Here is a 24090-nt window from a genome sequence, read left to right as displayed (position 1 = left end):
AAATGTTTATCTTATACAAACTCAAAAATAGATATAAGCATTATAGTTGGTACTGAAATAAAAATGTTTTTTCCTTTTCTTTTTTCTTTTTCTTTCTCTTTCAAAAGGCTAATTCTATGTCTATCTCTTCACCTTTTTTGCTAATTTAGTTATAATGTCATCATCATTATTACTGCGCTTCTTTTTGGCCTTGTTATCTTTACCATTCTTCTTCTTTTCAAATAATTCCATTTGTTTTTTTCTGGAGTTTTCACCCAATTTTTGTAAATAAACAATTTTATCTTGCAATAGTTTATTATCCTTTTCATTTTCCTCCTCCATTCCTTCCTCCGGTTTATCCCCAATTTCTTCTAACCATTCTAGCAATTTAATTTCTTCACCATAACCTTCGTCTTTCTCTTGTGGAGTTTCCAAAATTATTGGTATTCCACATAATAAATCACAATGAGCAACTGCCTTGAAAACTTCTAATCCAATATAGCCTTGACCTATTTTTTCATGCAAATCTCTATTTCCACCAAGAGGAGCCTTAGAATCGTTTAAGTGAATCCCCATTAGGTATTCCTGACCAATTATTTGGTTGAATTCATTCATAAAATTATAGAAAGATTGTTCAGTGCCAATATCGTAGCCAGCTGCAAAAGTGTGGCATGTATCAATGCAAACCCCTACTCTATCTTTATTTTTAACCAGTTCAATAACTTTACGGATGTCATTTAGGTCACTGCCAACTAGATTCCCGGTTCCAGCCATATTTTCAATAACGGTTTTGACAAACGAAGTTTTCTCATGAGCTATGTTAATATAGTTTGCCAGTTGTTTTAATTGTTTTTCGTGATCACCACTGGATAATGAGGACCCAGGATGAAAATTATAATGACCTATACCCAATTCTTCACATCTTCTTAATTCATCAAGAAAACTTTCAAAACTTTTTTCAGCTTTTTCCTTATCTGGGTTGGCTAAGTTGATCATATATTGACCGTGAGGTAAAATATCGGTTAAAGGGTCATACTTCAATTCAATACAATTTTGTCTAAATTTATTAATTTCTTCAGTTGTGAATGGTGGAGCCGACCATTTCCTAGGCGATTTCAAAAACATAGCAAACGAATTACAGCCTATATTGAAAGCATTGGTAACACTTTTTGAAATGCCCCCGCTTGCGCTAACATGTGCTCCAAATTTAAACTTAGATGTCGTTGATCTGGTAAATTTGATAGCAGTTTTAGTGGAGGAGGCTTTAGGCATTGTGGAAGATATTTTTTTACTAGTTGAGAACTATACTATAGTTTAATTTTTATAATGACTATTCAAAATAAAATAAAAAAAATAGAATTTTTTCTTTTTCTTTTTTTTTTTTTTTCTTTTTCTTTTTCTTTTTTTCTTTTCTTTTTCAACTTTTGTTTATTTCAGAATAAAATAAAATTGGAATTATACATAAAAAGTTCGCTTTGCTAAACACCTAAAAAAATAATAGTAAAAGTAAACATTCTTTGAAGTATTCGATTAACTGCGAGTTGGTAGCAATTCCGAATCACTAAATTGTATTTCCTCTGCCAATAGAAAAAGAAAATAGTTCACAGAAAAAATTACTAAATACATTTATATTAACAATTACTTAACAATTATCTTTATTTTAGTTTAATAAAGACATGTTCATTCCCAAGAATAATATCAAGTATTTTCTATTACTCGATTGAAAATAATAAGACAATATAGTACCAAGTTATTCAATGATTATTAGTTTTTGTTATACACATATACTACATTTATTTCCTCTTTTTGGTCACTTTACCTTTACTTGTATTTTTTCTAGCTGCTGTAGAATTATCCTTACTTTGCTGTTGAGGTTTAGCAACAACTTTGAAAAATCCATCAAGCCTGCCTTGCACACCAGTTTTTAGTCCTTTTTGTAATCGCTTAATACCTGAACGTACTCTATCTTCAGCAAAACCCTTTTCTTCACATAAAAACTTAATCAACTCAGCTTCCTTTGGTGGGTTCCATTTTAATGTAATGTCGTTACCATCAACGACATCTGGTGCCAAAAATAATCTTCTAGCTTCTTGATATGGCCAAATTTCAGGAATGATCCATTTTTTTTTTTCTTTAGTATTGACACTGGTATTGATATATTCAACAACATTTTCGATCGAACCATGTTCTTTGATCAATTTAAAGGCTGTAACAGGACCAATGCCTCTGATAGTATCACAATAATCGCAGCCCAGCAGAATACATAAATCGACAAATTGTTCTAACGTCATATCTAGCCCTTTTAAAACTAAATCTGTATTAATCTCGTGAATAGGTTCTTTTTTGGCCTCACTGAAAGTTAAATGCCTTAATAAGAAAGGTGTTTTATAGCATAAGGTGTCCATATCCTCACTCGCAGCAGCATAAACTTTACCGCACTTGGCTAGCTCGGCACACTGTGCTTCAGCTTCACAGGGTGCATTAACGTAGGGAATGCCCATTAAATCCAGCAAGTGTTTAGCTTCTTCATTCTGCTCACGAGTTACTTTAACAGTTCTTCTTTCAAATTTGGATATTTGTTGTCGTAAATCTTCTTCTATTTCTCCCTCTGCCTCACCTTTTTTGAGTTTTAGTTCTTCAGCTTTGGTAATTGCATCATTTCTTTTTTCTAATCTTTTAGCCAATTCACCACCCTTTAAATCAGGTGGTTTACCATCAAATACATAACATGGTTTGATACCATTGTCAATCATACGCAAAGTACGATAAAAGATACCCATTAAGTGAGAAGTGGTTTCACCCATTTCATTAGTTAATTGTTGACCATCCTGCTGTCTAACAGCAATTAAGAATTGATATAATGACATGGATGCATCAATTGCTACTTTTCTACCAAAAAATGTTTTGATATCAGCTTTACGTATAGCTGTTGGTACCTTATCTGATATAATTGCATTCAAACCCTTAATACCCATGGTGTTATTATGTACGTTGTTTTATTTAGCATGTTATGAAAAGGTTTTGGAAGTATATCGATAATGATCTACGTTAGCATAAAGATAGAGATATATTAAAAATAATCTAGGAAAAAAAAAAAACGAAAAAAAAAAAAAGAAAAAAAAAATGAAAAAGAAAAAAAAGAAACAAAAACAAAAACAAAAACAAAAAGAAAAACAAAAAAAGGCGGACCGGTTTTAAATTGTATTAAAAGTTATACTCATCTTATAATTCCTAGTACTATGATAAATTGCATTTAAATGTAGAAATTAACCATTGCAATGTTAAATAATTAAAAACATATTAATATATCTGAATTATTCAATGTTTGACCTAAATGGAATGACATAAAAATTTACCGACAATTTAAAGTATAATACTTGCTCAACTGTTATTATTTATCGTTGTAGGCTACTTGTATCGTTATAAATACAAGACAATTCGTCTATATTTCTATAAAATATTGAATTTTCAACTCAACAGTAAAGATTGATCTTCATTCTTGGAGAAACTGAAATGTGTATAAAGAATTAGTTTATAAGCTGCCAAAGAAAATATATATATATATATATATAACATACTGACAAAATAACCGCTTATTGTTGTGGAGTGAAAGAACTGATAACAATCACAAGGTTATTTTCAAAAAGTAACATGTATGATCCGGGTAAAACATTCAAGGAAATAAATTTATATTGACAAACCATTAAATAAAATTATCAACGTATGCCCACTTTATCACTTGCAACGAAATTATTATTATTATTATTATTATTTTTACTGGACTAATAAAGTAATAATTTTATAAGTAATAATAACGATAATAATAATAATAATAATAATAATAATGGACTAAAAAAAAAAAAAAAAGGGTTTGAAAATCTCTTCCCCAGCAAACCCTTTTTTTTTTTTCTCAATTTCATTACTGTAAATAGTAAACAATCGCATTGTAAGATTGGATAAATAAGAGTTAATAAGATCTAGAATTATTGTAGCCCGATTTTTAAAAAAGTGCAAAAAGGGAGAAAGGGGAAAAGGGAGAAACTGAGAGGGGTCCTTTAATACAGATCATACATTTTGTTTTATATGCAGATCTACATATTTAATATAGATTTATTTATTTATTTTATTTTATTTATTTATTTCAAAGCTAAACTTTCACGCTGCAGTACCCACCCTGGATAACTGTATTTTTGTTGTTGTTGTTGTTGTTCCGGTTCTTCCTTCCGCACTTTTTTCTACGGAGATGAAGGGGAGAAAGAAAAAAATGATGAGATTTCTATTTTTAGAAATATCTAATAATAACCAGGCAATATTAGGCACATGTATATTTGTTTGTTACCGCGTAGACAAAGATTACGTAATTTTAATTAATTACTTTAAGCTCCTTTCCCCCTCCACACACACGCGCATGTTGCTAAAAAGTGTAAATAAAGTTTATAGGTAATCAATACAAAACCGTAATGTTAAAAAATTACCTTCCTTTTAAAATTGTGTCATTTTTTATTGCTGTGTAATAAAAAAAAGCAACAACAAAAAGAAGTAAATAGTAGACATTGAAACGGTTATTTAGCTAGCATTTTAAAATTTGAAACCCAGCCATATTTGAGATACCACATTGAAATAAATAAATAAATAAATAAATAAATCTAGAAAATAAAAACAAAAACAAAAGGACAAAAATTATTTATGGCAACATTTGATAAATTACTACGTTATGACGCATGGCAGAGGTGAGGGGTTTAGTAACTTTTGATTGAATTAAAAACGCTAATTATTGCTATAGAATAATAATAATAATAAAAAAAAACTGGGAGAAAGAAGAAAAAGAAGAAAAAGAAGAGAAAGAAAAAAAAAAAAAAAAAAAAAAAGAGTATATAAAGAAAGCTTATTTCTAAATTAAGTTCTTGGTTTTAACTTATATCTTAATAAACTTTATAAATTTTATTACACTTATAAAATTAAATTAAAAAAAAAAAATAAACATCAAACACAAACCAAAGTTTTTATACTATAAACTTTCTTCCTCATTCATCTATAGACCAATCAAAACAAAAATACCTTATGAAATTCTCTGTTTTATCATCTGCTGCTTTATTTTTAGCCTTTTCCAAATTTATTTCCTGTGATTCCGAACAATTTGGTTTGGTTTCAATTAGGTCTGGCACATCTTTACAATACGCCTCAGTATATGTTTCGAATGGTAAATTGTATCTTGGCTCCTCATCTGCCAGCTTATCAGGTACAATTACTGATGACGGGTTGTTATTGTTAAGTGATAGTCATTACGCAACCTTTGCTGCCGATGGTTCTTTAGTTGAAACTACTGATGCTTCTGAGGCTGATAAATTTTTTTCCATTTCTGACGGCTACTTAGCTTATTCTGGTATTGATGGTTTTAACGCTATACCAGAAGGGAGCGCCTATTATCTAGCTACATCTACTACCAACGGTACTAGTTCTGGCGTTATTCCTATTGCTTTGAAAGCTATAGGCAGCAACGGTCAATCTGTACCTGACTTTACCCCAGCTGGAAAGAGCAATACTACCAGTACTGCCACTGAAACCAGCAGTCAAGAGACTTCCTCCTCAACCATCAGCACCGCACCAATATATCCCAACGGTACTGCAACAACCACTAAATCTGATGAAAGCACTACTGTTATAACTACTACTACTTGTTCGGGCCACTCCGACTGTACCGTTATTACATCTACACCAGGTGTTTCTTCTAATGGAGAAAACGGTGCTGCTGTTAACGGTGCCAGTTTCGGTGCTGGTGTTTTAGCCATTGCTGCTTTATTGATTTAGCTGATAAGCAATGAAATAGGAAAAAAAAGAATTTTTTTTTTTTAACATTTTGTACCAGCTCCACTGAGCTTTACCATAATGAATGGACAGTTCCCGTAGGAAGATTTCTCTTTACAGCGTTTTTATACACCTCATATTAATTTTAATTTTGTTATATAATTTTTATTTACTTATTTGTTTGTACTAGCTTTTTTTAACAACATTTTTCTAGTTTTTTTTAATATTTTTATCATGTAAAGCTATTTTTAAATTCATTGCTAGCTTTTAATTAAAAAACCCAATCTATTCCAACTAAATGGTATCTAGCCGTATAAAAACTTACGAGCTGCCATCAATATTCAACATAAGCTAATATTTTTATGAACAAAAAATCAAATTGAAATACAATTAATAACAATTTATATATATAAAAAAAATAAAATAAAAAAAAGATAACTGACCCCAGAATTTTAACAGTCAATCTATATATCCATACTCATATATCATGAATAAACGAAATGAAAAGTGTAAACATTAAATAATTAAATAAAAATAAACTTGAAAAGCAAAAAAAAAAAAAAAAAAAAAAAAAATAAAAAAAAAGAAAAAAAAATAAAGGGTAGTTCCCTCCGCCCTCTTTCTAAGTATACGTATAAAATAAGATACTAATGCAATGATAGGGAATCTGCCAAAGCTGATGTGATAAACGACTTTCGGTTTTTTAAGGTATTGAAAAAAGAGCTGGGATCGTTGTGTAACTTTTTTTTTCCATTGCCATTCTTATTCTTACTATTAACATTCCCACTGTTGTTGGTAAAATTAGTAGCAGCAGTAACAGCGTCGGAATCACCCTGTTTTGTCTCTATTTGAGGTTTACTTATGCCAATCTTGCTATTTTTTTTACCGTCACTACCGGTATCATGATGATGGTATCGGTGATTAACATCATGCTTATGAGCACGACGTCGAGCTTTTAAAATAGCATCACCTTCGGTATTATTATTAGTTATATCAGTTCCACAATCTTCAAGATCCCCCCCGTCAATTTTCTGTTTAGATGCTAAACAACTTTCATGACTTTTGCCAACATCCTTCCCTTCTCCGGAAATATCTTTCCCACAATCCTCACAGAAAAACTCTTCCGCATTTGAATCCAATTCACTAGAAACGTATCTTTCCAAACAAAACAAATGGGTTGGGATGCTACCATTAGTACAACATCTACTTAGACTATAACCGGACTGAGGGGGTGTGGCACCATAATTACCACTGTTATTATTGCTCTCTTGTTCACCTGTAGCAGTGGCGGTAGAACTAGTACCATTGGTGATACATCCACTCGGTGAATTTGGAAGTAATGAAGATGAGGAAGAACGTATATCGTCACTACCAGCATTGTTCATAACACTATTCGTAGTCATAACACTGTCTTGTGTATTATTATTATTATTATTATAAGTATAATGCTCCATAGAACCGGTAGTGTTCATAGTAGTATTACTAGATGTGGGGGAATTAGCCATATTAATAACAGCAGACGGATGTCTTGCTAATTTTACCATAATAGTATTGGCTAAAGCTGTCGATTTTCTTCTCCTATTTTGCTTTTTTAAGTCGGTATTTGAGGGAGTTATATTAATACCACTTGTGCTACTGCATAAAGGGTGCTTACCCACATGATTGCTATTACGGTTATTACAGTCTAGTTTGTTAGTGCCCAAAGTGGTGGTAAGAGGACCGATAGTTTGATCATCGTCATCATTATATGCCACTTCTTCTTCTTCTTCTTCTCCTTCTTCTTCTTCATCATCCTCAAAATCTGAACCAATATCCTGAACATTTCTTTCAAAGATATCATTGTAATCATCAACGGAATGATATTCGTGATTGCTGTTAGTCATCTTAGCTTTATCAGTGCCAGTAGGAACAGAATAAAAAGTTCCATTATTATCAGTGTTATTATTGGCACTATTATTATTATTATTATTGAAATTAAACGAGGTTAATTGGCGTGATACATCATTTACCTCGTTAGTAATGTCCCTATCCATTATTTAATTTTTTTTTTTTTTTTTTTTTAAATTTTATCCAAAATACTAATGATTTTGAAAGAAAAAAAAACAGTTATATGACTATACTATGTGTAATGTAATATGATATAAAGGATTATAAAATGAGACCTTGTTTAAAGCTTTTAGGTCTATGGTATTTTGTGGTGATAAATTTTATATTGTATCGAAATAGAGTTAAATAAACAAATAGGAATCGAATCGAATAAATTGAAACTTTTTACCTATCTCGTTAAAAATTTAAATGCTGCAGTCACAGTTGAGAAGTTAACTATAGAAAGAGGATAAAGGAAGAGAGAAGTAAAAGAAAGAAAAAAAAAAAAAAAAAAAAAAAAAAAAATTCAATTCTCCAATTTATTTGTATATTTGGCTATGTATATATAATTAATTTTGATTTTCAAGTTTGAAATAAAAACAAGAACAATAATATATTATAAGTATTGTTATTATTATTTGTGTATCGGTGTTGACGTAGCTATAAGAAAGAAATGACTTTCAGATATTTTTCTTTTTATGCGGATTATTACTTAATATTATATTATGCTAGTATTAAATTTACTTTCTGTATGGTGATTCTATTTTGTACTATGTATAAGGAGTACTTCTCCTTAATTGAAGAAAGCCAAGTAGAATAAAAGGCTGTATTAGCTATTTGTTTGTATTATTTATCAAAATAACAATGGAGTAATGGAAAGGGCTATGAATGAATACAATTACAGTTACAAGAAAGAAAGAAGAAATAACCAATAATAATAATAATAATAATAATAATAATAATAATAATAATAAAAATGAGAATTGTAAAAGAAGGGGGTGTGTGAGAGGGTGACCAGTGGGAAAGAAGGGGCTTGATAAAGAGAAGGTTGCGGGAAAATGTGATTTTATAGGGTTGTTTTATATTTATATATATATAAATAAAATCGCTTTTTTTTTTTCTTTTTTTTTTTTTCTTTTTTTTTTTTTCTTTTTTTTTTTTTTATATAAAAATAGTAAGGTGCTCATGATTATAGGGATCATGTGTACTATTCATGTGTACTATTCATGTGTACTATTCATGTGTACTATTCATGTGTACTATTCATGTGTACTATTCATGTGTACTATTCTTAAAAATAAAATAAATAAATAAATCGTATCAATTTTTTTTTTTTTTTTGTGGAGTGATTTTGATTTCTAATTTCTAGAAAGATCGTTGATTAATTTGGAGACAAACAAACAAACAAACAAACAAAATAAAATTAAAAAAAAAAAGGGATTTTAATTATGGAGCGAGAATGTTGAGGTGAGGGGCGCGAGGAAAAGGAGACACAGCACAAACAAAAAAAATATTCCAGGCATTTTCAATTTCATTTTCAATTTCATTTTCAATTTCATTTTCAATTTTCCACAAATTTTAAAATGTCTTTCAATAACATTTGAAATATTTCTTCTCTGTCAATGTGTAAAGAATGTCTCCCCCCGGGATACGTCTTAACATTACGCAAACTATTACCACTAGATTCTTCTGACAACACTTCTTTAACAAATTTAACTGATGCTTTATAATCATTAATACTATCTTTATCACCACATAAAATTAATAAAGGTTTTTTAATCATATTCTTGTTAATTTCTGTTTCATTTCTGCTGTCGACTAAATACATCCCTCTGATTAAAAAATCATAAATTTGCCTAAAACTACCAACACATGGAGTAGCGTTCGGAAAATCGTTGATTAAGTACTCTCTAAATTTACTATCTCCAGTTACACCGTCTATATCTAACCCAGTGTCTAACTGAACATTCCCCAGCATTTTCGAGATCAACCAAGAACATTTTAACACTAATGCGTTTGGTCTGGTATGTGGATGTAATAATATTAATGGACCCGTAGCTATAATACCATCAATGGATTGTTTGTATTTGCCATGAATACCATAATTCAAAATAATACCTCCACCCATGGAGTGTCCATATAGGTATAATGGTATTTTCTTATCACTGCCACTATTCCTGTCCTTTTTATTATTGTCATCAATGTATAGTTTTAAAAAATGGTCCAGATCGTTAAAAGTATGATACTCATCTGTTTTACCCTTCAAGTTCCCAGGAGAAGTATACCCTGCGCCTCTTTGGTCAAAAAAAAAGCATTCAACTCCTTGCAGAGATAATTGATCCATCAATTTATAATATAGCTTACTATATTCACCAAAACCATGCACAATAAATATTCTACATTTGGGGCAAGAAGAGGTTGATGAACCGTTATTAGTGATACTTGAAGGCCATGTCAATGTAGCAAATTTAGCTTTATTGAATTCAATGTATTTTATAGGCGGAGAAGACGAAGATGGTGGTGAAGATGATGGCAATGAATTAGGGGCAATAGTATCTTTCAATACAGATTGCAATTTATATGGATATTCCACTGTTTTTACATTACTATTTTCTTTTAAATTAGGGAAAAGCTTAACAGACATGGTTATTAGAAAAAAAACAAAAGGGAGGGGGGAAAAAGGAAAATATATATATATTATAGTCTTTGTATTATTATCTTTAGTATTTTATGTTTTTTTCTTATCGTTTGTTACAAAGACTGGTAATAACGATATAGACAGAAGAAAAATACAAAATAATAAAAATTTAGCTGTTTAAATGATTTAAAAATAAAAATCTAACAAGAGAAAAAGAAAGAAAATGAAAATTTTTTTTTCTTCTTCATTTTTTATTACTCATTAGCTGATAAACGCCGTGCGTTATACCCTGATACGTATTTTTAAATTGTAACTGGCAGTGAATTGTTTTTTTTTTTTATTCATTTACAACACATCATCTAAATAGATGCTATATAATATTTGTCGTTTATTATAAACACATAAACAAATAATAATAATAATAATAGGTTAAATGACAATTTTAGTCCTACACTTTTTCTTTTTTTTAAATTTAATAACACTGCTTTTGGCAGCGTGTTCAACAACACCACCGTCATCTTCGTCACCACCATTAGCATAATGTTCCCTAAAAGCCTGTTCAACTATCCTTTCATCATCTGTATTATCCTTAGTGATATTTCCAGAAGACAATAAATCTCTTTCCTTTTCCATTCTCAGCCTGCTTTCCATTTGTAAGCTTTCCAATATTGCATCGTCTTCTTGTTCTTTTTGTATTTTACTCAATTTATTTTCAATCTCTTCCATCTTATCCATAGTACTAACACTTGCGTTATTGGCACCATTATCTTGACTTTCTCTTTCTTCTTCAGCCAATAACTTTTCTAAAATATCATCTATTGTGTCGTTCTTTGTATCAGGGTTGTTAATTTTATTATTCTTATCCGACTGAAAATTTCTTGTGGCTCCTTCCTCCATAACATAATCAGCACTCGCAGGATCAGTCCTGAAACTAATCATGTTATTACAACTGGGGCATTTAATACTTAATCTATATATTTTGACCTTATTTAAATATTTCTGTTCCAAGGTTTCTTTTTTACCGTTAAACTTTTTAAATTTAGAGATGTACGTGTTACATTTATTACATGTTATGCTGAATGGTGTCATCAACCTGATCGTAGTCTGTTTCTTGCTTAAAGTTTTTAAATGCTTGGCTTGTTTTTTCAATTTGGATTCCATTGAAATTGGATCATAATTGTTTGAGTTACCATAGTATTTATTTATAGCCTTTCTTTCGCTCATTCTTAACAGATGTTTTTTCAGTATTTTTTCAGTATTTTTTCAGTATTTTTTTCAGTATTTTTTTTTTAGGTTATTTGATATATAATTGCATCAAACTTATAGTTTTTTTGGTACTTTTAACAATAAATTGTTTTATTTGCTTATTTTTATTTTTAATTTTTTTATTTTTTTCTTGTAATATTGGACACTTTGATTTATTGTGTTTCGGTGTTTCGGTATTTCGGTATACAAAGTTAATAAAGTGGTTAAAACTTTGTATGCATTTTTTTTTTCTTTTTTTTTTTTTTTTATTTTATTTTCCACTTTTATTTCTAAAACATTATAAATAACGCTCTGTTTTCTCTGACCACATCTGTAATTATTATAATACAAATAATATTAGTAATCAAGAGCTACAGTAAAAAGAAATCAATCCTCCGCCCTCCATTCCTATTCTTTTTTTGCCTCCCCCCATTTTAATTATATCTTATTTCATTTATTTAGTTAATTAACCTTCACATCCCCACCAATATATTTCAAAGAATGCCAGAAGACGAATTAGAGAATATCTGTGCGAAAAGCAACAATGATGAAGTTGTATCTTCTAATAATACTGAATCTAATGTTATTATTAAATCTATTTATAATTCCATAGATGCTAACAATAATAAGAATGACAAGAGTAACAATGAAACCATCGATAAAGAAGAAGAAAAAGAAGAAGAAGAAGAAGAAGAAGAAGAAGAAGAAGAAGAAAAAGAAGAAAAAGAAGAAGAAAAAGAAGAAGAAGACGACGACGACGACGACGACGAAGAAGAAGAAGAAGAAGAAGAAGAAGAAGAAGAAGAAGAAGAAGAAGAAGAAGACGACGACGACGACGACGACGATGAAGAAGAAGAAGAAGATGACGACGAAGAATTGTTTTTGTCAGATCCTCATATTCGTACAGATTATTGTGCCTACTGTGGTATTGATGCACCGGAATGCTTAATTAAATGTAATATGTGCAACAAGTGGTTTTGCAATTCCAAACAGAAATCAGCTAGTTCTCACATAGTGAACCACTTAGTATTAACACACCATAATCATGTTTCTTTACACGAAAATTCCGACTTGGGCGATACAGTATTAGAATGTTACAACTGTGGTTGTAAAAATTGTTTTATTTTAGGGTTTGTTTCTGCTAAAAGTGAGGCTGTTGTCGTTATATTGTGCAGGTTGCCCTGTGCCCAGCAAAAAAATTTGAATTGGGTCACTGACCAGTGGCAACCATTAATTGAAAATAAGCAGTTTTTGTCTTGGATTGCTGAGCCGCCTAACGAGGAGCAAATACTAAAGGCAAAGTTAATAACTCCAAGTCAAATTGCTAAACTAGAAGCCAAATGGAGATCCAATAAAGATGCCACTATTAATGATTTAGATCTACCTGATGACTCGGAAGAGGAAGTTTTACCTATCCTGATGAGATATTCAGATGCATATCAGTATCAAAGGTCATTTGCTCCCCTAGTTAAATTAGAAGCTGATTATGACAAACAATTAAAGGAATCACAAGCTCTAGAACACATTTCGGTAACCTGGTCCACCGATGGTGCTAGAACCTTGGCCAGTTTTGCGTTATCCACCTATGAATCAAATGCGTTAAAAGTTGCTGTTGGAGATGAAATGATTCTAAGGTATTCAGGTTTGCAACACACAGATTGGGAAGGTAGAGGCTATATTATCCGATTACCAAACAGTATGAAAGATGAATTTACCTTGGAACTAAAGCCTTCTGCGTCATCTTCCAAACAAACTCCGACTTCTTTAAATACCGGGTTCACTGCTGAATTTGTTTGGAAGGGCACATCTTATGATAGGATGCAAGATGCCATGAAAAAATTTGCCATTGATAAAAAATCGATATCCGGGTTTCTATATTATAATATTTTAGGCCATGACATTCCATCAATAAAGTATGAAGTTGATTTACCGGAACAATTTTCTATTCCTAATTTTGCTCAACTAAACATATCTCAAGCTCATGCCGTTAGACATGTTTTGCAAAGACCGCTATCACTAATCCAAGGACCTCCTGGTACTGGTAAGACTGTAACATCTGCTACAATTGTTTATCATTTGTCTAAATTACACAAAGAAAGAATTTTGGTTTGCGCTCCCTCCAATGTTGCTGTGGACCACTTAGCTTCTAAATTGAGGGATTTGGGATTAAAAGTTGTTAGATTAACTGCTAAAAGTAGGGAAGATGTTGAAAGTACGGTTTCTGAATTGGGCTTGCATAATTTAGTGTTGAAATCGGCGGATGGTTCATTCAAGAAATTATTGGACAAAAAACGCAACGGCGAGGAGCTATCTGCCAAGGAGGCCAAGAAATTTGTTGTCAATGTAAGAAAATACGAAGCAGGGATTTTGAAAAAAGCTGATGTTGTTTGTTGTACTTGTGTTGGTGCTGGCGATAAGCGGATTGATTTTAAATTCAAGACCGTTTTAATTGATGAGAGTACCCAGGCTACAGAACCTGAATGTTTGATTCCTATTGTCAAGGGCGCAAAACAAGTCATTTTGGTTGGTGATCACCAACAATTGGGACCAGTTATTTTAGATAGAAAAGCTGGCGATGCTGGTTTAAAACAATCACTATTTGAAAGATTGATCACTTTGGGCCATGTGCCATTCAGACTAGAGGTTCAATATAGAATGAATCCACACTTGAGTGAGTTCCCCAGTAATATGTTTTATGATGGCAGTTTGCAAAACGGCGTTACCATGGAACAACGTTTATTACCGAATAGCAATTTCCCATGGCCAATACACGATGTTCCAATGATGTTTTGGGCTAATTATGGTAGAGAGGAGATATCTAGTAATGGCACGTCTTATTTGAATAGAATTGAAGCTATGAATTGTGAGCGAATAATCACCAGATTGTTTAAGGATGGGATTAAGCCTGAACAAATTGGTGTTATTACCCCCTACGAGGGTCAAAGAGCCTATATTGTTCAATATATGCAGATGAATGGGTCCATGGACAAAGATGCGTATTTAAGTGTTGAAGTTTCCTCTGTTGACGCTTTCCAAGGTCGTGAAAAGGATTTTATTATATTATCATGTGTTCGTGCCAATGACCAACAAACTATTGGGTTTTTAAGTGACCCTCGCCGTTTAAATGTTGCTCTAACTCGTTCTAAGTATGGGTTGATTATTTTGGGTAATCCAGCTTCTTTATCACGTAATATTCTATGGAACAATTTATTGGTTCATTTTAGATCTAAGGGATGTTTAGTTGAAGGTTCATTGGACAATTTGCAAATGTGTGCTGTCCAATTAATGAAACCTGTACAAAATAACAACAAAAAGAACAATGCGAATAATAATAACAATACCAATAATATTACTAATAAGGGGAACTCTTATATTAATGATTTTACAAATAATTATAACAGTAGCATCCATAATATGAATAATTTTATTAATAATGCTAATAACAATTACTATAACAATAATATTAACAGCAGTAGCAGCCATTTCGATACTCAAAGTATTGTCTCATTCAATCAAGTCCAAGATCCTTCCTCTTTATTTGTTCAAGATACAGATTTATCTTCATTTTTACATAAACAGTTTATGAATAATGATGGTCCAACAGATTACGTACAAGAAGCATTTAGTAATTTAAATGTTAAATAAATGGTATATAAATAATGATAACACGTGTTGAATAGTACACTACCTTTTTTTAATACATACGGTATACCAAGATATATCATTTTTTAAACAACCTAGTTAATTTTCTAGATATTTTACTGCTTGTGATACTATTCGTTTTCTTAGTACTTGGTCCAAATGCGGAAATAACGCTTTCTGCTGACGTGGAAGTAGTCCCAGTAGACCCAAAGGTACGACTTGCAGCACTTTTTGAGCGTTCTCTACCCCTCGTACCGGTATTACCAGTGGCAGTACTAGTCGGGCCATAGCACACATAATACCCAAAAAATTTTTCCACAGCATCTAAGTTTTCAAAAACATATCTAAAACGAGTAGAGTTTTTTTTTGTTTGTAAATTAGGTGGGTCTAAGAATACATATTTTGTGGTTTTCTCATAACACAAGCTATCTACTAAACTAGCTGCATAGACAGGAGAGTCCAAAATACTTTGTATCGGATATTCATAGTTGGATAAAACTGATAGCAAATGATCCAATTTGCAATACAATAAGTTTGATTCTGTTTCCAATTGTTTCAGCAGATTTTCCGAAGAATCATCCAAGTAATACTTAACTTTGCGTCTATCTTTCTTATTTACATCACCAACTTGGCTAATTAATTGTAGGAGATCCTGTCCAAAAATTTCTGCATTGTTTTCGCTTAAATCTTCAAAAGCTAGTTCACCTATTTTCCCCCCCTCATCTCCCTTTGTATTAGAATAAGAGTAAGAGTTCTTGGTTAAATCTTCAGAAGCCTCTTCATAGTCATCACTTTGATAAACATATTTCTTCCTATTACGATTTATTATCGTGGTTTTGAAATATGATTCTGCAAAAAACTTGATTAATTCCGTTTCCCTTAGATATTTATCAATTAAGTATGGATTAGTTGGCAATTCTCTTCTGGTAACAGGGTCCAATAAAATCTGTGGTCTAGCAACGCTACTACTTAGTTTCAAAGTTTTGGGCGCAAAGTCCAATTTCTTTTCTGTAACTTTATCCACATAGTCAATTAACTCATCCCTATATTCGGCAATGAAGTCGTTCATTTTAATCATCCACGGCTCTTTTTTCCCAAAATAAGTTAGTGTTGATAAGTTTAATAGTATTTTAGTAACCAAAGTTAGTGTTCTCCTAGTATTCTCAGTTGGGTGGTCTGGAATTATATTAAACATTTTTGGATTCAACAACAGGGGACAAAAATATCTCAAAAACAAAAACCCGGAAACACAATTCAAAACAATATTTTCCACCTCATTCACTGTTACACCCTGAACCACAATCAGTTCTAACCTTTTCCTGAACGACCTTAGTTGAGTTTTAATCCCGGGGGGCAAATCATTGCTTGAATTATAGATGCACTTCCAAATTTTACTTGTCCAGTACCATAATTTTTTAAAATTTTTTCGGATTATAATTTCTCTTCTTTTATCAACTTCATCGCCATCGTCGTCAACAGTATTATCCAAAAGAATTCTGGCCGGATCCAATTCACAGGATTGACCATCGCCAACTATTTCCCTAATAATATTGCCAATAGAGTTGTCTAAATATTCCTGGCCTATTCTGTTGAAGTATTTTTCCATTGTTTGAGACAAAACAGAGTTACCCCTAAAAAGAGAGTTAATAATGTGAGACGAGTTTTGATTATTATTGTTGTTTTTTAAAATAGATACATCAATTCTGGAGATTTCCGCCTCAATCAAACTTTCAAACCACTCATCCTGTCTATCTATGGCCTGAAGGACATCCAATAAAACCATTGAAATATCTTCTAGCTTTAAGATGGATTCGGTATTGCTAGCGCTTGATTTATAGACCATATCAGTTAAACAATTTAAGTCTATTTCCGTCAAGATATTTTCAAATTTGTCAAAATTAACTGAAGGTAATATAAAATTAATACTACTGAGTACTTTCACACATATGGTACCAATGTTAAAATTATTATGGTCAGGCGTATAAACGGGTAATCTAGTTTCATTTAATAGAGAGTCGTTTAGCAATAGAGATTGATCAATCTTTACAATTCCTACAATGGGATCAGTTAATGACATGGCTGCCGTATCTTGGGATGTTTGCTGTTTAATATAAATCTTCAAATCTTTAGTCCTGACTGGGGTATCAAATTTGAATTCTTCTCTCCAAAAAGGGGTTAAGGAGCTAACAATAGAAGTTCTAGCCCAAGTATGCCCCCAGATAGAGATTTCGGCATAAAATCCTAAGGCATTTTTAAAATTCATACCTTGCAAATCAGCCTCTAACAAGGTTAACTTGAACCTGTTGGAGAGTTTTAATTCATTAGATTTGTCAGTGCCAACGAGCGATAAAACCTCCTTGTTAGTAAAGGTATTTAGAGCAACAAACCAATCTTCCAAATCAATTCTTAAGGGGAATTGTAAGATTAAATGCTGGTGTTTGGAACAGGAGTCAAATAGATAAAAATTATCACTGCCCTCATAGAGGTTGTAGTTTGATCTTAATTGCCTCAAGATACCCATATATAAAACAGAATCACTACCTAACAAACTTGAATCTAAAATCTGAACTTCTGAGCTAAGCAATTGTTTAATATCTACTGAATAAATTAACGAACCGTCACTTTGTAATACAAAATCTAAAATACCGTTGGATTTTAAAACACCCATACATTGAAACCAACCTTCATCATAATCTTCACCACCGTTATCTTTGTTGCTTTTGTGGCTGTTATCATTTGAATGCTGATTATTACTACTGTTACTGTAGCCGTGAGTGGTGTTGATTGTTACCGTATTTATTGTTTCCATCGAATTGTTTGTTGCTGAAGAAGAAATAGACTGTATGGATTGTTGATGTTGATGCTGATGCTGTTGTAAGGGTTGACGTCGCTTAGTGACATATGTTCTCGAATACAATTTGTACGGGGGGTGTTGTATATTGGTCAATCTGGGGATATTTTTATGCAATGGAATTGGACCATATATATTAAATTGACACACAATTAAGTTGGTAGGCTCTTTTACTTTTTGTTGTTGACGTGGTGAAGCCTTAGTAGTGGGCGGTGAATTTTTTTTCTTTCTTCGCAACAAGCTAGTACCACTGGTAGAATTAAGAGTATTATCATTTTTCATCGGAAGTTGTTGTTGTTGGTGGTCACATTCCAATAGGCTTTTGTTTATTGTAAAAATAGACTTTACATTAATTTTTTCCAGTAACCCACACGTTTTTAAATTTTTCCAGAAAATTAAACTACTAAACAATTCTTTAAAAATTTTTTTATTATCCTTACAATTAATAAATATTTTTTGTTTTTTATTCCTGGAAGTTATATGAATTATGGGTGTCATATTTTGAGAATATGGGACTTCATTAGCGCTAACATGATGTTGGTGATTGTGATGAGAATTATGGTAATAATTATGTAGTAATTTGATGGAAACATTTTGCAAATGTTTAATAATAAACTTATCCTGTGGATTTAGTATGGGTTTTTGACAAACGGTCAAAGAACCTTTAGAATCTATGTGGAGTACGTTTGTTTTCCAATCTAACAATTTATAATCATCGCACCAATCAACTTTGCCTTTAAACGCGCCGTTTTTACTAGAAATATTTTTGATCAATTCTTCTCTTAGCATTAATGGATTAATCAACTTTCTTTTATTGTCTACGACCCCTAAACCAGTACTATTGTTACCAGTATCGTAGCTAGTGTTTAATTTACTTGGCTTAATATTTAAATTTTTAGAGCTGCTGCTGGTGGTGATGGTAGCTTTCATTTTTGTTGTATTATTTATTACTTCGCAGTTTTCATTGTTATATGAGCTATTGTCTATGCTTAGATTTTCCATATTAGTGGAATACTCTGTAAACTTTTAAAATGTTAATGCTATGAGCGTCGCTGGTAATGAAAGTAAGGATTCGATTCTGTTGTTGGTTCAGCGTATTATTACTATTATTATATGTGTTTGATGATTCAAGGAAACTAAAATTCTTTTTTTCCTTTAAAGTACTCAGTAGCTTGCCTTTGTCTGGACTAATACGATGGTAATTACTTTGACGGAGAGAATAACATAAGAAAAAAAAGAAAAAAAAAGAAAAAAAGTTTGAGTTTTATTTATATTATTTTTCTGAATAAATTTATTTATTTTGCTTTAAATTTCTAAGGTTAAAATAAAATATTATTATTGTTGGCACCCGTGCATTATTTATTTATTTATTTATTTATTTGGTAATAAATCAAAAAAAGAAAAACAACAACAAACAGAATCACTTTGTACGAATACAAATGAGAATTAAAATAGAAATAAAAATAAAAATAAAAATAAAAATAAAAAAGTGACAGTAATAATAAATATATAACGTATAATAATAATAATAATAATAATAATATCTTAATATTTCAATATTTTAATAGTAAGCATGAATGTAAAAGGGGTATTAAAAAAAAAAAAAAAAGAAAAAGAAAATAAAAGATAAAGGACATAGTAATAATATTAATAACTTACTTACATTTGTTACTATTAGCAGTACTTATTTTTTGCTCCTTCGTCTCCCCGTCTTTTTAAATCAAATTTTAAATTCTACAACTCAAAAGCTTTTGGTGCTTCACCTTCTGGTCCAATATACTTGGGATCCCTCCATGGCCCAATATCACTTAACAATAAACCACCTTCTTTCTCGCTCACTTCAGATTTACCACCAAACTTAACAGGCAAGTTTTCTTCAGGAATTTGCTTTAATAAATCTTTTTTATAAGAGGAACCTAAAATGAAAATCTTAGAAACAGTAACCGGATCTAAAAATGGTCTAAATAACCTGAAAGCAGCGCTAAAACCAAATGGAGCATTGATCAAATAAAACCTACCCATACGTTCAGGATAATAATTTTGACCAATATAAGAAGCTTCTCTGACATAACTTAATACTTGAGCAGCTGCAGTTATGGAAATACCTTTCAAATCTAAAATAGTGCACGATGTTTCCACCAAATGACCAGCTTTTCTGGAACAAGCAGGCAATCTATATTTCTCAAAAGATTCATATTCCCAAACCAAATTTTTTAACATACGCTCCTGGGTAGTGATCTTGTACATTTCTGTTAAATTGACTGAACCTAATTCTTCAATATAAACAGGACGACCATCTTTATCTGTTTTATGATAGTATTGTGGATAATATTTGGCAACTAATGGTTTTTCATCATAATGGAAATCTTCTAATATGGTATCTGTGCCAAATGATTTTCTCCACTTTTCACATTCTTCAAACATGATTTGGGCTTGCCCGACATCAAATTTTCTGGCTCTTAAAAATCTTAATAGAGTCAAATCATCTAATCTTTTAGTGAACCCCTTTTCAGTCAAGATTTCTCGCAACTTTTTTACAGCAGCAGTTTGTGTTTCATTTAATTTACCAAAAGTCCCTGGTAATGCATCTGGAGCTGGCGTATGGGGGAATGAGTTGTATAATTCTTCTGCAGTGGCGACCATGGTATATATATATGTATATATATATATATATATGTAGTTGTTTATTTGTTTGTTTAGTTGTTTATAATTATTATTAGTAAAATTTAAAAAGAAACAAAACTTATTATGTGATGATTAATATCTAAAACAATATTTTAGTAGTTAAATAAGTAGACAAGCAAGTATATAAATATTAAATAAACATGTTTACTTAAGAAGAGATATTTTTTTTTTGTTTGTTTGTTTGTTAATTTTATTATTCATTTTTTACTTTCCGCTTTCTGCTTTCTTTCTTAAAGTATTAATTTGATACGTATTTTTTTTTTTCGTTTGAACAAAAAAAGAAAAAAAAAAAAAATATTTTTGTTGATCTTTTTTTTATTTTTTTTCTTTTTTTTTTCTTTCTTTTCTTTTTTTCTTTTCTTCATCTTTCAATGTAAAAAGACGCAGAATAAAAGAGAGGAGAATCAGCAAAACAACACCTATTTACATTCTCAGAAAATAATGCAGTATAGACAGACCATCATCATGAGCAAACATAACCTACCCGGATATTTGTAATTGATCAATAACCATTTAGGATTTTACCTAAAAGTCTTGAGATCAATCTAAAAGTTAAAAAAGAAGAAGAAGAAGAAGAAGAAGAAGAAGAAGAAGAATAATAATAATACTCGAATTGCTCCTTCCCTTCTGGAGTACTAAGAAAACCAATGTCTGATCCTTTATCACATTATTGCCAACAACAAAATGAAAATACTATTACATATACCTCTTCTACTGGTAAATTCATTACAATCAAAAAGAAAGAACAACAAGGAATATCAAATCCCGATAATAATATTATTAGCAACTCTTCTTTCTGGAAAAATGGCTCCAATTATGGAATTGACATTAATACTTTAATGGATAATATTAACAAAAAAAAAGAGGAAAAACAAAAACAACATGATCATAATAGATCCACTACTAACAAGAATAGTACCGATAAGAATAATACTAATAAAGGCACTTTATGGGCAGAGAAATGGAGGCCGAGTTTATTTTTAGATTTAGTTGGCAATGAGAAGAATAATAGAAAAATATTGAAATGGTTAAGGCATTGGGCACCCTTAGTTTTTCAAGAGGACTTGCCAAAAAACTTTTTCACCAATAGCATTGTTAATACAAGTAATAAAGATGTGGACATCAAAGAAGATTTAGAAAAGGATATATTACAACGACCTGCCAAGAAGATTTTACTGATATACGGTTCTCCAGGAATTGGAAAGACCACTGTTGCACATGTATTGTCGAAGCAAGCCGGATTTACTCCAAGGGAAATTAATGCAAGTGACGAAAGGGCCGGTACCAAACTTAAGGATAAACTAACCAACACATTATTTAACGCTTCCGTTGATAAAAATGATTCACCTGTTTGTTTAATTTGTGATGAAATTGATGGAAGTATAGAAAATGGGATTATTAAAAATTTGATCGATATACTTAATAAGGATATTGTAGCAACCAAGGAACTAGGACATAGTGTAGTTGTGTCAGCCACGGATAATGTTGCAAAAAATAAACTGAAGAGTAAGACTAAGGCATTGAGAAGCAAGATATTGACAAGACCAATCATAATTATCTGTAACAATTTATATTCTAAGCCATTGGAAAAACTAAGATCTTATTGTGAAATCATCCATTTCCATAAACCCAATGAAAAGGAGTTGCTAACTAGGTTAGAGTTAATTTGTAAAACTGAAAAAATTAACGCCTCTAAAAAAACATTGATGAAATTAATTGAAATTTGTCAGTCTGATATTAGAAACTGTATCAATAATTTGCAATTTTTATCAAATAATAACAGCACTCAGGGCGCAGGCTTGATTACTCTAGATGTTGATATCAATAATAACGAGGATAACAACCAAAACATTGAAAAAGATGTTCCATTGCCTTGGTATCAGTTAGTTCAATTAATATTCCAAAAAAATCCTAAAATTGATGGGTCCATAATTTTTTTGACACTTTTAAATAAATTGGAACTGCAATCGTTTTCCACTATAGATCGTATTATTAGCGGTTGCTTTAATAATTACTCAATTGTAAAATATTCAGATATTGGCAGCGTCAATAAACCAAGTGCATTAAGTAACTGGCTTTATTTTTATGATCTTTTACAGGGGAAAATATACAGCACCAATGGTGGTACTGAATTTGAAGTTCTGAGATACGCCTATGTGATTCCACTGGTATTCCACGAGCTTTTTGCAGATGTCACCAATTTCAGAAATAATCACGCTATCGATTTCCAATTTGGTAATAAGTTCTCCAGTCTAGAATTGAGAAATAAAATCTCAAATTTACGGAATATAGTGGATTTAATAAAAAAAAACCTAACTCCGTGCGATTTATATATATATTACAATAGCAATAGCCAAATTTTCATAAATGAGTTATTGCCGTATGTTAATATTCTATTAAATACTGATTACTTGAAAACTATTACTGATTCTAATTTAAGAAATAAAGTGGTTTCTGAAAATATTATACCATTAATTCATATTAACATACCTGTTTTGAAATTTATTGTTAATGGTAAGAATGAGCAATTTTTGGACGTATCACCGCCAATATACAAAATTGTAGAGTTTGGAACTGAGGAGAATAATTATGGTAACGTTAACATGATGTTGAAAAGGAATATTTGTTATAAATATTTACTTTCAAAATTAGAAGAATATAAAATTAATAATAAAAGAAAGAGAAGTTATGAAAATGAGAAAAATACCAGTGGTTCTGTTACAAACACAAACAATAGTAATAAAAAAGTTAAAAAATCAAATATTGTTAACAATGATAATATAGTTAATCACAACATTTCTAGTACATCACCAAGTAGCACAAATACAGGGTCATTTACTAGTATTGCTCCAACTCTTGATAACAATACAGACAAAAGGGGGAAAAGCAAACCTACAAACGCATTTGAGTTTTTTAAAATGAAAACCGTGGTACCATTGTCTGATAAAGATGTTAGGAACGGCGCTGATGGGATTGTTACTATTGCTAATGATATGAATAAAAATAAAAAAGAGGGACTTAAAGTTGAGGAAGATAGAGTATGGGTTAAATATAAAGAGGGATTTTCTAATGCAGTTAGGAAAAAAGTTACATGGAAAACTTTATTTGAATAAATATATATAAATATATACAATCTATGAGATTCAGTATTAACAAAAATCATACTTTTAAAAAAATTTTGATTATTATGTTTAAATAAAAGTTTAAATATTAGAGAAATTATGTTATTTTTTCTTTTTTTTTTTTTTTTTTCTTTGGGTGTTACTTAATCCATTTGCATTGATTATAATTACTGGCTTTGAAACAATATAAAATTCAATCAAAGTGACATCTGTTTGAAAAAGAACCATCGACACGAAGTGACCATATATCCGAATAA

At 30.9% G+C, this 24090-nt stretch overlaps 10 protein-coding genes across 10 annotated transcripts; 3 read left to right on the top strand and 7 right to left on the bottom strand.

Annotated features, from left to right (window-relative positions):
- Positions 1–120: 120 nt before the first annotated feature.
- Positions 121–1251, bottom strand: APN1 (DNA-(apurinic or apyrimidinic site) lyase APN1; the record flags this gene model as incomplete). The annotated part of the gene is made up of 1 exon (XM_046079095.1): positions 121–1251. One exon carries the CDS (start codon positions 1249–1251, stop codon positions 121–123), a length of 1131 nt encoding a protein of 376 aa, XP_045933762.1.
- Positions 1252–1772: 521 nt separating this feature from the next.
- On the bottom strand, positions 1773–2954 carry RAD27 (multifunctional nuclease RAD27; the record flags this gene model as incomplete). The annotated part of the gene is made up of 1 exon (XM_046079096.1): positions 1773–2954. One exon carries the CDS (start codon positions 2952–2954, stop codon positions 1773–1775), a length of 1182 nt encoding a protein of 393 aa, XP_045933761.1.
- A 2086-nt stretch (positions 2955–5040) lies between these two features.
- CWP1 (Cwp1p) lies at positions 5041–5787 on the top strand (the record flags this gene model as incomplete). The annotated part of the gene is made up of 1 exon (XM_046079097.1): positions 5041–5787. One exon carries the CDS (start codon positions 5041–5043, stop codon positions 5785–5787), a length of 747 nt encoding a protein of 248 aa, XP_045933760.1.
- A 644-nt stretch (positions 5788–6431) lies between these two features.
- MBR1 (Mbr1p) lies at positions 6432–7817 on the bottom strand (the record flags this gene model as incomplete). Its single annotated transcript, XM_046079098.1, has 1 exon — positions 6432–7817. The coding sequence occupies one exon, from the start codon at positions 7815–7817 to the stop codon at positions 6432–6434; it is 1386 nt and encodes a 461-aa protein (XP_045933759.1).
- A 1394-nt stretch (positions 7818–9211) lies between these two features.
- Positions 9212–10294, bottom strand: YJU3 (acylglycerol lipase; the record flags this gene model as incomplete). Its single annotated transcript, XM_046079099.1, has 1 exon — positions 9212–10294. The coding sequence occupies one exon, from the start codon at positions 10292–10294 to the stop codon at positions 9212–9214; it is 1083 nt and encodes a 360-aa protein (XP_045933758.1).
- Positions 10295–10717: 423 nt separating this feature from the next.
- YJU2 (mRNA splicing protein YJU2) lies at positions 10718–11512 on the bottom strand (the record flags this gene model as incomplete). The annotated part of the gene is made up of 1 exon (XM_046079100.1): positions 10718–11512. One exon carries the CDS (start codon positions 11510–11512, stop codon positions 10718–10720), a length of 795 nt encoding a protein of 264 aa, XP_045933757.1.
- Positions 11513–12034: 522 nt separating this feature from the next.
- NAM7 (ATP-dependent RNA helicase NAM7) lies at positions 12035–15178 on the top strand (the record flags this gene model as incomplete). Its single annotated transcript, XM_046079101.1, has 1 exon — positions 12035–15178. The coding sequence occupies one exon, from the start codon at positions 12035–12037 to the stop codon at positions 15176–15178; it is 3144 nt and encodes a 1047-aa protein (XP_045933756.1).
- A 76-nt stretch (positions 15179–15254) lies between these two features.
- On the bottom strand, positions 15255–19028 carry BUD2 (GTPase-activating protein BUD2; the record flags this gene model as incomplete). The annotated part of the gene is made up of 1 exon (XM_046079102.1): positions 15255–19028. The coding sequence occupies one exon, from the start codon at positions 19026–19028 to the stop codon at positions 15255–15257; it is 3774 nt and encodes a 1257-aa protein (XP_045933755.1).
- Positions 19029–19760: 732 nt separating this feature from the next.
- SCDLUD_004114 (SEC14 family lipid-binding protein) lies at positions 19761–20669 on the bottom strand (the record flags this gene model as incomplete). Its single annotated transcript, XM_046079103.1, has 1 exon — positions 19761–20669. One exon carries the CDS (start codon positions 20667–20669, stop codon positions 19761–19763), a length of 909 nt encoding a protein of 302 aa, XP_045933754.1.
- Positions 20670–21358: 689 nt separating this feature from the next.
- CTF18 (Ctf18p) lies at positions 21359–23824 on the top strand (the record flags this gene model as incomplete). The annotated part of the gene is made up of 1 exon (XM_046079104.1): positions 21359–23824. One exon carries the CDS (start codon positions 21359–21361, stop codon positions 23822–23824), a length of 2466 nt encoding a protein of 821 aa, XP_045933753.1.
- Positions 23825–24090: the final 266 nt, after the last annotated feature.

This window comes from Saccharomycodes ludwigii, chromosome V (assembly GCF_020623625.1).
Source record: "Saccharomycodes ludwigii strain NBRC 1722 chromosome V, whole genome shotgun sequence".
Classification (NCBI taxonomy): Eukaryota; Fungi; Ascomycota; class Saccharomycetes; order Saccharomycodales; family Saccharomycodaceae; genus Saccharomycodes; species Saccharomycodes ludwigii.
This window is presented reverse-complemented; position numbering and strand designations above follow the sequence as displayed.